General features: G+C 39.1%; 1 protein-coding gene across 1 annotated transcript in view; it reads left to right on the top strand.

Moving 5' to 3' along the window:
* The window catches only part of ctnnbl1 (catenin, beta like 1), a 52,712-nt gene that overhangs the window by 26,770 nt on the left and 12,092 nt on the right, over positions 1-13,850 (top strand). The window contains exons 12-13 of the mRNA XM_084553405.1: positions 612-709; positions 1,862-1,942. Coding sequence (XP_084409531.1) covers positions 612-709; positions 1,862-1,942 — 179 coding nt within the window. The remainder of the gene's footprint in view (positions 1-611; positions 710-1,861; positions 1,943-13,850) is intronic.

The following is a 13,850-nucleotide window of genomic DNA, read 5'->3' as shown; positions in this document are numbered from 1 at the left end:
GCCAGTGACTAAGAAGGTCTTCTAATGAAATAAAACATCTCACATAACATGAACATGGTTAACAAGGGCACTCAGTGTGACTAGTGCTTGTTGTAAATGTAGCCAATTAACATATTTTTAGTCATCGAGCTTTCTAAATGGCCCCAGAGCCCCACAGACAAATTTCCATCACCAGACCCAAACCATTGCGTATGTTCAAGCATCCCCTAAAATGAAAATTGATTTCTAAATTTCATTAACCGTTTCTCCTTCTCTTGTTCTGTGCACTCTGGCTGTGTGCTGTAATTGCAAATTATCAAGTGCTAATCGATTTGTCCTTTCTAAGGCGGGGATGTTTGACACTAATCAATTTAAAACGGTTTTAATTCAGAAGCAAAAATGTTGTTCATTTAAGATGATGCATCTATTTGGTTGGGAAGTTAGCTTGCTGCAAGTTATTGCAAGGCCTTTGTTGTGCTATTAAGTAGGAGTTTTACATAACACAGGTGGTGTTTGTCTAAGAGAGTTATTAGTGAGGCGGATCTAATTGTGTTCTTGGCATTAGATTTATCTACAACGTGAAGAAAGGTTTGAGATTTTGCATTTAACTGTACTTCTCACCTTTTCCTCAGAGCATGTCTGCTCCATCATCGCCTCCATGCTGAGAAATCTCAAGTCCCAACAGAGAAGCAGACTCCTCAACAAGTTTACAGAGAACGACTGTGAGAAGGTGAGTTTTCTTCATCTTGTTCATGTTTTTTTCTTTTGTCCTTCACCTTCCACAGTTTTTTTTCTCCTCTTTGTGATTGCCAGCAGATTGCTTCATCAGGAAACCTAAGCTGAAGTGTTTGTGTCCTCATCATAAATATGATTTTGTTACTCAGTGTTTGCAGAATCTTGAATCAGAACTGGTCTGATAATTCCCTCAACATAATTTCTCAATCAGTTTCCAACTATGGGCAATAGTATTTGCATTTTTCTCTATACTCCTCTTTAGTTGGCTTGAAGTGGACAGGAATCTTTAATGCACTGATTGGGTTTTTTGGTGATATAGCCAAGTCCCAGTTTATCAAATCTTATATTTTTGTTTTATTTTTTCTATTGTATCCGATCACAGGGTTGTTTTACTGTAATTTTTGTTCACTGTGTTTTCAGGGCTTGAGTGCAGGCACCTAAAAAGAATCAGTCATGTATTCTTATCAGTCTCGTTCTATTTTTACTAGAAGCTGGGTAGATACATTCAGGGTCACATTCAGGTCACACAGTCACTCTATACCTGTTTATACTGTCTGTTATATGCTACAAAACTTGAGAAAGTAATTACAATATTGAACGTGACAACTGAACTGCCATATTTTTTCACCCATAACTCCCTCAGTTTTGCTGATGTGTGCAAAAAAATCTCTTATTCACTGTGTTGCTCATGGCCATTTTAATTAGACTCGTGTCTTCTGAAACTGTCTGCCATGCAGATCAACTCTGGATGTCTTTCTCACTCTCATTTTCATCATCTACTTCTGCTCTTACATGTTCCTTTTAAGGTTTACATCTAAATTCTTCAGCCATATTTTAATACGATAAATTCTAAAATCATTGATTTTCTTCTCCTTCCTTACCACTTCATAAACCCTTCCTAAGTCTATAACAAGCCTAGGGCCACAAGAGTAGATAAATAATTGATGTCATACTTACACATAAAAGACAGACATGTGTTAATAAGAAGTTGACAAATCATTTTTTTTCCATATTTGTCCCTTGGACTCCCATAATTTCTGATTTGCACTCTCATCTTTCTTTACGTTTCTCCTATTTCCTCTTTGCTTTCTGGTATGCTTCCTCCCTCACTTTCTCCCTGTCTGCCTCTGTTTCTTTGTCTCTCCAGGTTGATAGACTGATGGAGTTGCATTTTAAGTACCTGGAGGCTGTTCAACAGGCTGACAAGAGGATCGAAGGAGAGAAACATGTAAGCATCTTTCGTTTTCCTTTCCTCCCTCCCTCCCTCCCTCCCCTCCCCTCCATCCTCCTCTTCTTACCCACTCTGTATACATTGGCTTTATGGGTCTATCTGAGTCACGCAGCTTGTTGGATTGATGGATTCACACAAAATATTAATGTCATCTATTTTGCTTTGTTGACCAGAAATGAAAAGCCATCAGGGAAATGTGTCAAGACGTTATTAGAAGCTGATATTCCACAGCTGATCTTTATAGTTCTGCGCCTTGAGGGAATTTTCATTATATCTGGGACAAACGTCCACTTGTACTTATTAGATACAGGTGTGCAAAAGTCACTGTGAGAGCCCCAAACATGTTTTTGGCCATGCCTCAAGAATTCAGTGGTAAATTATGACAAAATGGCACACAAATGCGTATTAAAGGTCAATGTGTTTCACTTCCTCTCCCTGGATGGCAACTAACTCAGCTTCATGGGATTGATTGACCATGTGCTGGACATTTTCCATCAGTCTTCTGTACTCATCTGTAAAAATAGTCTAAATGAAGACAACATATTTCTCACTGGAAATTATTCATTGAAATCATATTTGTCAAAATAGTGATAACTTCCACTTCACTGAAAAATAAATTTAATATACATTATTAAATTCTACCACAAGCCAGAGTCCAGACAGTGGCTTCGTTTATAACCATTGCTTATGCACAAAAGATGGTCTCAGAGAGGCGTGCACCACTTTCCATTCAAATCTTTGGCTCTTTAAAGTTGCTTGATAGCCCTAGCTGTTAAAATCTGTAATTATTCAGCACAGTACTTGCCTTGAGTGTGTTGGAAAAAGAGAAGGAAACTCCTCGAAAACTGCTGGATAACAAACTTGTAAAGTAAAAACATAAATTGACCAGAGAATATGCACAGCTGTGTGGACACCCTGACCCCTGCATTCGACCGATTTTGAATTGCAACACTGACAATGCAGATGGTGAACTGGTGAACGGAAGCCTGATTGTTGTGCATTGATGCACTTTACTGTTAACATTCAACAGCAGTGATATTTGTGCTTGTGCTAGTGAGCCATAACCATTCCATGAGCACTTTGGAATTGAAAAAGATATAAGCCAACTCAAATCTCAAATCAAATTTAACTCAGCATTTCATCAGTTTTGTTTGACCATCACATTGCCCAACCTAAATCTGCAGAGGAGAGGGCCTGTGTACTACTGATCCCGTGGTCAATCTATGGAGTCACCACAGCTGCTGAAATGCACGATGATGCTAATGTGTATCAGGTGGCAGGATTCAGGAAAGTCTGCCCTGCATTTCCCTCATATCAATCTAGAGTATAATAATGGTCAATAATCTTCAGTTGATTTCTTATAACTCTCTCAAACACTGATTTTTGTGGTTGACCTGACAACAGTAGGCTATTTCTTTACATACATTCTTATCAAATGAATGTACATTCGCAGTTCTAAATTTGTCTTTTTCACAGATATTTCAAATTCAGCCTCATAACATATGTTCCTTGATGTTCCACTTGTGCACAGTTTTTTGCCCTTGATGGTAACTGCTAAATGCTTCACAAATATCACCAGTATGACTAGATGTACCAACTTTAACAGCACTGTGTTCAAAACTGAAAGGGGTTGTGATGATTGGCAATTAATCACAACGTTTGTGTGCGTGTTGTTGGGTAATGTCAGAAGATCAAGTTGCAGCTGAAAATGATGCACCCCACACTGGCCGTTTTATCGGACTGCACTTTGTCAATACAGCATTCTCATTTACAAAAGAGCAGACCAAATTTGTGACATAATTCTAATACTAGTCTCAATACCCTAAGACAAGGTTAGTTCACTTTTTTTTTGCTATGCAGCTCTGATGCACTATGGCAATCTTACACCCCACCACATCAGACAGTTGAGCTCGGCAGACAGTGGTCACCTCATTTACCAATTTTGGATTTTCATTCAAATATGAAAATAACGAATGAAAAGAGAATACGAACACACAGATGGAAACACTAGAAAACACATTTTTTGTTTGTTATTTAAAAGCTTTTCCTGGATTCAGCTTTCTCAGTGTTTTATACAGTGTTTTCACACATGTTGTTTCCCTGCGCCTTCTCACTATGTATACATTAAAACATGGTTTTCTACGCATGGCATAGATGTTTGATCAAACTGAACAGGGTGTTTATATATGGGACACAGGTGCATGAACCACAGAGCAGTAACAAATGCCAGTGCCCACGTTTATGGTTTTATTATTATCAGCTAGATTATAAAACAACAACAACAAAACATTCAAATTGCATTATAGCTGATCAGATACCAACTGCCTGCAAAATAAAGAGTCAGGGTGTGTGATCAAAATGTTGTCTATTTTTGGGAGATAAGATGTGTAGTTCCACAGGGTCACATCCAGTGCCATCTTCCTTCATCACAATCACAATCCTGCTGATAACAATATGACAGTTTGCAGAGGAATGGAAAATTTAATAGTTGGGAGCTAATGTGTCAGGGCCTTATTGAGCTGTCTCTCTCTGTGTGTGTATGCCAGTGCGTGTGGTTGAGCTCTAGGTTATACAGACCAATGGAGGGATACAGATAGAAGATAAGTGACCAGGGAGGTGATAATCGTTTGAACAGACAGTGAAAGAAAGTAAGAGCATGGTGTTCTCAAAAAGGTAGGAAAATGAGAAGAAAGCCAGAGATGTACTGTAAATATCAGAATAGGAAGAAAAAAGAGAAGGAGTCTGAATGAAAGACGAGGGGGGCGTAAGTGTGGATGTAGACAGATAAGTGTGAGATTCCTATCAAAAGATGACAGAAGATTAATTTCTCAGACAGACATCGTGGTGGGATTGCCAAGAAAAGGCCAGACAGTTTGACATTTTCTCTCCATCGGTCTCTTTTTCTCCTTTTCCTTCTCCCCATCTCCCTGTGTCACTCTCCCGTCTCTTCCTCTGGGATGGTGAAAGCCTGGCTTTGTGATAACCTGATGATAAGTAAACTTGTCGGTGTGTGCAGCTATCTTTGAAGCCCCATGGCTAGCCTCCCCCAGTTTTGAGCCATACTGTGAGCCAGACACACGTGAGGCAAGAAGTGATAATATACCTATTTGTGGCATAGCAACAGTGTTCTATTCACTATTCACCGAACAAAGAACATTTGAAAGAAGTCATAATATCTTATTAACCTTGTACTGTTCCATGGAAAAGAACACTGTACAGGACTCTAGCACAATTAAAAGGGACATAAATATGAAAGATTTTATTTGTGTATTAGTACATTAGAGTGGCCGGGAGCCTAAAGAGGCTTGGTAATCTTACTACTACTTTCTTTATAACTCCACACGGGGGCCTCAGAAGGCTTTATACTTGATCTTTTTCACATATGCAGTAGTGATACATGTGAAGATCGACTTTGATGCTTAAAATCAAATATAGCTTTATTTAGTTTAATTTAGTTTTTCTGACTATATGACTGCACTAAATGTTTATAGAGAAGTGTTATTATAGTTTATTTTGAATTATGTTGCTGCTCTGTTGAAATTGCTTCCATTGCACAATTTTTTATTATCTTAATAATAAATAACAATTCTAAAACATATCTGTGTTATAATTTGGTACAGTTTGTCGCCACCTGGGATTTACTAAGCAAATAGGAACGAGCCTCCTATTGGATAATTACTGCATGGGTGATTATCTTTCAGCTGGAAACAAGTTATTTAACCCCAACTGATTCAATGAGTAGCTTCTCATTTCTTAAACAACCATGTCTAAAGACACATACTGTGGTCGTGGAAAAGATGTTAGTCTGTTTGAGAAGGGTCAAATCATTGGCATGCATCAAGCAGAGAAAACATCTAAGGAGATTGCAGAAACTACTAAAAGTGGGTTAAGAACTGTCCAACGCATTATTAAAAACTGGAAGGATAGTGGGGAACCATTGTCAAGGTAGAAGGAAGACGTGGTCGGAAAAAAAATCCTGATTTGTTTGGTGAAATCAAATCGCAGAACAACAGTAGAACTCAGGGCTATATTTAATAGTGAAAGTAAGAGCATTTCCACAAGTACAATGCAAAGGGAACTCAAGGGATTGGGACTGAACAGCTGTGTAGCCTTAAGAAAACCACTAATTAGTGAGGCTAATCAGAAAGAAAGGCTTCAATTTGCTAGGGAGCATAAAGATTGGACTCTGGAGCAATGGAAGAAGGTCATGTGGTCTGATGAGTCCAGATTTACCCTGTTCCAGAGTGATGGGGGCATCAGGGTAAGAAGAGAGGCAGATGAAGTGATGCACCCATCATGCCTAGTGTCTACTGTACAAGCCTGTGGGGGCAGTGCTATGATCTGGGGTTGCTGCAGTTGCTCAGGTCTAGGTTCAGCAACATTATGTGTCCAAAGAATGAGGTCAGCTGACTACCTGAATATACTGAATGATCAATGGATTTTTTTCTTCCCTGATGGCACGGGCATATTCCAAGATGACAATGACAGGATTCATGGGGCTCAAACTGTGAAAGAGTGGTTCAGGGAGCATGAGACATAATATTCACAAATGTATTGGCCACCACAGAGTCCAGACCTTAACCCCATTGAGAATCTTTGGGATGTGCTGGAGAAGGCTTTGTGCAGTGGTCAGACTCTCCCATCATCAATACAAGATCTTGGTGAAAAATGAATGCAACACTGGATGGAAATAAATCTGGTGACATTGCAGAAGCTCATCGAAACAATGCCACAGCGAATGCGTGCTGTAATCAAAGCCAAAGACAAATCCAACAAAATATTAAGGGTGTGTGACCTTTTTTTTGCCAGACAATGTATTTTCAGGTTTATATCCTTATGTGAACCAACTCAACCTAAACAATTACGAAGAAGCAGAATTTGCCTGTTGTTTTACATTGTCTCAATTTTTGTGACTTTAGTTTTACAAAATGGTTGTGAATCATTCTCAGTCTTTTGAACGGGTAGTTATTGCAGTGATTTCTTTGTGTTTTGTTGACTATTAGAATGATAGTGCTGTTGCACATTAGTTATTTGATTACTGTGGCTTGTGTACCCCAGTGCTTTGGGCAAAAGTCTGTTTTTTTTTTTTTATTCCTGCTGGGACAGGTCTGATACTGACAACACCCAGATGATATTTAAAGTCTTTGTGCATCAAAGCTTCCACCAAATGCCACATTACGTTAAATAAGGTGATAAAGACTCCGACCCAGTTCTGTCCAGCGCTTCAACAGAATCGTCTGCCGTCAGCAGCAGCAGCAGTAGCAGTGTTTTATCTCTCTCTGCCGAGCCTTTTGGTTTCCCATAGTTAAGCCAGTTTTTAAGGGGCGGTAAGCAAAATGTTTTTCCTCTGCAACATATTATCCACAGATTTCTCAGGAGGATAGCCAAAAAAAAAAGCTGCTCTTGCTATTTCTCTGCAGCCCAGTGCCTTTAATAAGCTGCTTATTTCCCTCCTCCTTGGTATCAGTCCTCTCTTTCTATCCTTCTGATTCCTCTTTTAAAGCTACTTTTCTCATACTGCTATATCTCAAACTTTTGACTTCCTTCTTCTACTTCTCCTTAGTTTGCCCCCTTTTTTTTTATTCCTTTTACGCCCTGTCAATTTTCTTCAATGTTCCCTTCCCACCTTTCCTGTCTTTGGTTCCATAATTTTTCCTCTCGTTATTTTCCATAGCCTCTTGTTTTGTTTAATCTTGCTTCCTTTACTTGCTTGTGATCCAGTCATTTCCAGATTTTCTTCATGTGGTCTTCTTCTTTTTGCATATTGTCATTCTCTCTTCCTCCGTTTCTGTTGCTGTTTCACACCTTTTCCCTGTCCTTACTATCCTTCTTTTACCCAATTCTTTTCCTCCTCTCTCCTTTAATGCCACCACTTTCACCTCTCTTTCTCCATCTCCTTTCCTTCTGAACCTTCCCTTCGCTCTCAGATTGTTAACAGCTCTTTGAGATTGATGAAGCTCAGCAAAACACGGCTGGGGCTGACCTCAATACTGTAAAATGCCTGAGTGCACTTTCTTAGCACCTAAGAACCCAGTTGGTTGCTGTGCTTGAGAGAGATTGTGTGCTTCCTTTACTGGACAGAAGCAAGAGTGTACAGCAGAAATGTGCTACTTTAACTTTGCTGACAGTGGACATTTTCAAAGAAAGTCTATGTTAAGTTGGAATTGGTTTTGCACCTGAATGTGATATATTTAGTTTTCTTGAATGTCTTCAGAGAATAAATGCTCTCGCTCAGTCTCCCTCACTGTCTTCATCCTGACTCACACAGAGTTCAGTGAAATTTTGTTGGTGTCGCATCTTGTTTTTCTTCCCTTCATCATGGCTCTGTCTTGGTTTTTTTTCAACCTCATCCATTGTTCCTTCCTTCAAAAGTCAACATTCATTTGCACATTTGAATTCTGTTGCTGAGAAATGTGGTGCTAAAAACTGCACTGCAACCAGCTCATTGATGTTTGGATTAGTGTGTTTCAGTTTAAGAGGGATTACCTTGGAGCTCCATCTTATATCTTGGAGGTTTTCAAAGAAGCAGTAGAAAATTGCACGACCAGGCAATGTGTGATCCAGTGCAAGCAGGAAGTGTGACGTTCTTAAACTGACTAGAGAACGTCAGAGAGAACGATATGGTCAGGTGCTGACCACACAAAGAGACCATGGTTCACATCCCATATTCTTCTTAAGCTTGGTTTATAGTTGCATGCCTCGTTTACGGCATAGCTGGGGTGACGCTACCTGGCACACACCTCACCAGAAATTGTACAACACATTGCGTCAACACAGATTGGTCCAAAAAGCAGTTTCTTGTTTTGTTTTCAGTCCGTGATCAGGCTTTACCCTCCACATCTCGTAGTGTGATGCTAGTGATGATTTTTTTCTTCTTCTTTTCTCTGAAATCATACCTCTAGAGCCCTGGCCCATTTGCTAAATCTTTGTGGTGAGGTAAGGAGCAGAACAGTTGTTACCAAATTCACCAAGTAGCTTGTAACTAACTTTTATTACTCAAGGATTCATGCCAAATCAGTCAAAGCCCAGTATATGGGGACCTATGGTGAACAATTATTGAAAAAGTGCAGGCAACTTCACAATGCATAACCACAAAAACTCTGAAGGAAGCTGTCAAAGATCAAGTATAAGAAGCTGCTTCGGACTCAACATAACCTTTTGGACTGAGCTCAACGCAGACTGAACATTGTGCTATTGGTATCTCCTCCCGCCTTATAACATTGCAGTTTTTCTTTGCCCCACTTTGTGAACAAACTCTAATTGATTTGAGCCCCAAGGCACTGGGCTGTTCTGTGTCTCTTTCTCTTATCATAACTTGAAATCAGCATGTTGTCTCACCAAGTTGCAATTTTTTTCCTCAGGGGGTATATCTTATTATCAAACTCTGTATCTGTGTTTCATAATGAGGCTATCTAACGTCTCTTTCTGGTGTTTATTTAAGCCTCATAAAGAGCATTACAGCCTACACACAAACTCGCTTGCACACACACAGTCTTTCTACAAAGTGCTGACAAAGAAATCACTTAAATTCTGCATCTAAGCATCCCAGCGGAAAAGAAAGTGCAGGAATAACAACCAGACGCACACACTCATACAAAAGCGGATACACATTCATTAAGAAACACATCAGATAGAAGCCCTTGGTCAAAGACACACACACACACACACACACACACACACACACACACACACACACACACACACACACACACACACATTTACACGTCATACACAGGCATAACCATTCCTACATAGTTTTCAATATGCACAATGCACACACTGCACACCATAAATCATACACATCCCGTCACGCACACAAGCTCAATGCGGCTGAGTTACAGTAAAGGGACTGAGACTGAAAATCACTGCTTATTACTTTGTCTGTACTGTAGCCAGGCTGCTGGGCTCCCCTGAGGTTGCAGTAATTGACTTGTCCAATCCCTCCTTTCAACACGTTTTTCTTTCTCTGCTTCCTCTGTCCACTGTTTGCCGGTGGGACCAGGTTGACACACACACACACACACACACACACACACACACACACACACACACACACACACACAAGGTATTGGCCGCAATGTCAAAATTCACGAGTGGACAAAACTCCCAACGATGTAATGAACACCGCCACATTGCCTGCGTCGGCTCTCGTTTTAATATCCCAAATGTCTGCTTCCACTGCTCACAATAATGAATATTTAATGCATGTGTCATTGTTCAAATACTTCCACTCACTGCCCAGATTCAAAGGTCTGACTTTTTTCTCCATTTCTTTAAACCGAGCTTTCCCAAAGGGAGCAGCAGTTGACTTGATAATATTTTTCAAATAAGGTCTCTGTGCCAAGGCTATCTGTATTTATAGAGTAGCCAAATGAGAGAAGCTATTTCACTTGTCAAGGTTTACTGAAGGAGATGTTCCATATAGGCAATATGCACAAAGACAGTTTTCCCTGACAACCTAAAACATAAAGTTTTACTAAAACTTACATCTATAGGGAGAGATCAGGTGGCAGAAATGCAATAAATGTAAAGAGCAAGGACTTGAAGACCGACTGGCTTGGAAAACCCAGGCAAAATGGCAAGACAAGGACAAAAGCTGAAACGTGGAAATTGAGGATGAATTCAATTAAATTCATTTCAATTTTATTTATATAACGTCAATAACAATACAAAGACACTTTACAAAATCCCGTCTGAAACCCGGCCTGAAACCCAAAGAGTAAGCCTGAACGTGATGGTGGCAAGGAAGGACCCATCTGCCTAAGGCCGGCCGTGTACGGCAATTGATCTTGACAGTGTGGGAAAATGAAAGTAATCAGGGCAGAGAAGCAGCAGAACACATAAAACTTTATTTATCGCCAACATGGGATAAAGGGTTATCTTATCTTACAAGTGGAATATAGAGAGAATGTGTGGACAGATCTTCTTTATTGAACTTTTACCTAATCTTCATTTAAAATATTTAAACTGAACACTACAACACAAACTTCCAGTGTTGTTAAATTATACATGACACTCCAAAAAGTATGTGAAGTTCAAGTGGTAAAAATGTTTTCAGAGCCAGCTGCTTTTTTCAATTCTGTAGGGATCTAATATGCAGATTCTTAGCACACTGCCGAAATCTGAAAGCTGGATGCTTTGTTTCAGAACTAAAACTATACATTCTTTTAGGAAATGCAATTTCTAGTCCAGATCTTACCTCCTGTCAGTCATTTTGATGACCCATCAGAAACATCTAACACTGTTTGAGTCTTTGTCGGTCAACATACCAAATCAGTCATCAAAATAGCTGTCTGCTTTTCTGTTTTCAGCCCCCCTGCAGCATAGAACAAAACCATTGTATAATATTGTGTAGGTCTCCCTTGTGCCTCCAAAACAGTTGTGACTCATCAGAGAATGGACATGGGCCTTCTGAGGGTGGGTGTCCTGTGGTGTCTGGCAACAGAATGTCGTTAGTGGGGGCCTTTGGGTCCTTTGGGTTGAATGGAAGGCCCTCTGTGGATCAGGCTTGTTCCAGTGCTTCCCACAGATACTTGATCAGTTTGGGATCTAGTGAATTTGGAGGCCAGGTCAACACCTTGTGCTGTTTTTGTTTTTTTGTGTCAGGCTACATCCTGCTGGGGATAGAAGCTGCCATCAAGGAGTGTTATTGCTATGGGATGGGGGTGTGTGGTCTGGTCTAGGTGGATGGACATGGTCACAAGATGGTCAATATTATTTATCTCCTTTCAGTGATTTTAATGTTGTGACTGATTGGTGTACTCAAGTTTAACCATGTGAAAATAAGTCAGATTTTTAACGGTTAGGCTATGGGAAGTTAATCAGTCGTGCAACATACAGTTGTTGTAGATTTGGTCAAGTGAACTGATTTAACATGGAGCTTAAGCCTCTATATCAGTGGTTTGCAACAATTTGTACCTGACATGCCCAGCAATGCTTTGAATGAACTTAGGTAACTCTTTGTCAGTGTTACATGTCATATTTAATGTTCATTTGACGTTATTTTAATGTAGATGATGACAACTGGATGTTTTTAAACTATTTTCGTCCCATTTCCATCTATTATCAGTTCAGTTTAAGCGATTTACTCTTTACTTTAATCGCTTATGGTTTGGGGAGAAAACGGTCTGGGATCAAGGGAACTGCTATATAGAAACCAAACATCACAGTAAAACCCATGAAAATACTTGCTTAAGATTAAATTAGCCAACTTAAAATATCCACAAAATACCTTTTGCTGATTGTCTCATCTATATACCTATCTCATTATGCTGTCTATGGGTTAATTAAAGTTAAATATTTAACCATTCAAATTCATATCTTCTCCTAACTAACTTTTCTAACTAATAATCTATTTCTTTAAGCTTTTTCATGTTTTTATTCGTGACTTTTAATTAACTCAAATTTCCACCATTTTTCTGTTACATTTTTCTAATAATTTACCTCTACCTACTTTTGACTAATTATTTAAAATTGTTTTACAAAATAAATCCATTACTCTTATGCCATTCTATGCTAGCTTGTGAACTGCAGTAACTTTTATACACTGTCCCTAGCACTACATGGTGATACAGTATTAGAGCTTACTCAGGTTGATATCACCTTACAGTGACAAATATTTTCAGTTCAGCATCACATCAGTTTTGATTATTGGTTATCTTCGAAAAAAAAAATGCCTGTAAGTATGTATGTATAATTTTATCACACCATACAGCCCATTATTAGTTGAGTTACTTTACAAACACCGTACAGAAGTACTCCCTTTGGTCGACACCACAAAAAGTCTCCATAATTACTTCATCCGACTAATCCACATCTTGCCTAAATGCTTGTTTCTACCTAATCTCAGAATTAATTAATTTACTGTCGATTGCTGGCACACAGCCCAGCCTACTCACATGTTTCATATGTTTGGAATAGATTCCCACCTCTCTGCAGCTGGTTGCTAGAAACTGCCTCCAGCTGTGCTTTGCTGTTGCCATTATCAGAAATGATGATGCCACGAAAAAGACTTCCTTACAGTGTGAAACAATGAGAGAAAATGCAAACATTGTGTATGCGCATGCTGTTTTTTAGTGCCTGTGGCTCACATGTATGTATTGTATTCTATCTATTTGTCATTTTGGCCCACATGCTGTGTCTTTGCTGAAGTCAGGAAGATTAAACTTCAGCTAACTTTGCTGTGAGCTACTGTATCTCCTCTCAATAATGAGACTATTTGTCCTGCCCTGAGATAATTTTTTTTCCTACAGGAAGGAGAGGAACTGGTTTACATTTGACTTTGTGCATCTTTAATGAGCACTACTTGACAGCAACAAGGCCAAGCTTTGGGCCTTTTTTTTTTACAATGCGATAATTCTCCTCTTTTTGTAATAATACGGAATTCTGGGCCAGTATCTAACCCAGAGGACACATAAGAGACAAATGTCCTACATTTACTGTAATTGCTTTTTTTTTTTTTAATATAAACAGTTCACTGCTTTAGTTATCTGCATTGTTTTGCGTATCATCTACAGATGACAATGTTTATTCTGAAGATGTAGCCATGTCTTCCCTTCTCTCTGCGGAATGACATTTTGCATTTATAACACAACATCAGACAAATAGATACCTTGTTTAAAGTCCCAGTGTTGCGGCCTGGACTTTTAATGGTTTTTCCAGAATAATATTGTACTGTAATCTTCAGAAGCTGGCCTTTGACTGAGGTATATTAATGAGCTGAACTTCACAGCTATAATTGGGTTTTACAGTGTTGATTGATCTTTAAGGTCAATGCCTTTGGAAAGTTTTATTTTTTTCTGAGATTAAATCATTGAGATGTAAATGTCATGCGTGGTACTCTGTAGCTCAGTGCTTAAATCTATTTGTTTTCATTTGGAACAGTTTGCAAAGTAGATTTACTGTG

Source organism: Chelon labrosus (assembly GCF_963514085.1).
Source record: "Chelon labrosus genome assembly, chromosome: 10".
NCBI lineage: Eukaryota > Metazoa > Chordata > Actinopteri > Mugiliformes > Mugilidae > Chelon > Chelon labrosus.
Note: the sequence above shows the minus strand (reverse complement) of the source record. Positions and strands in the feature narration are given on the sequence as shown.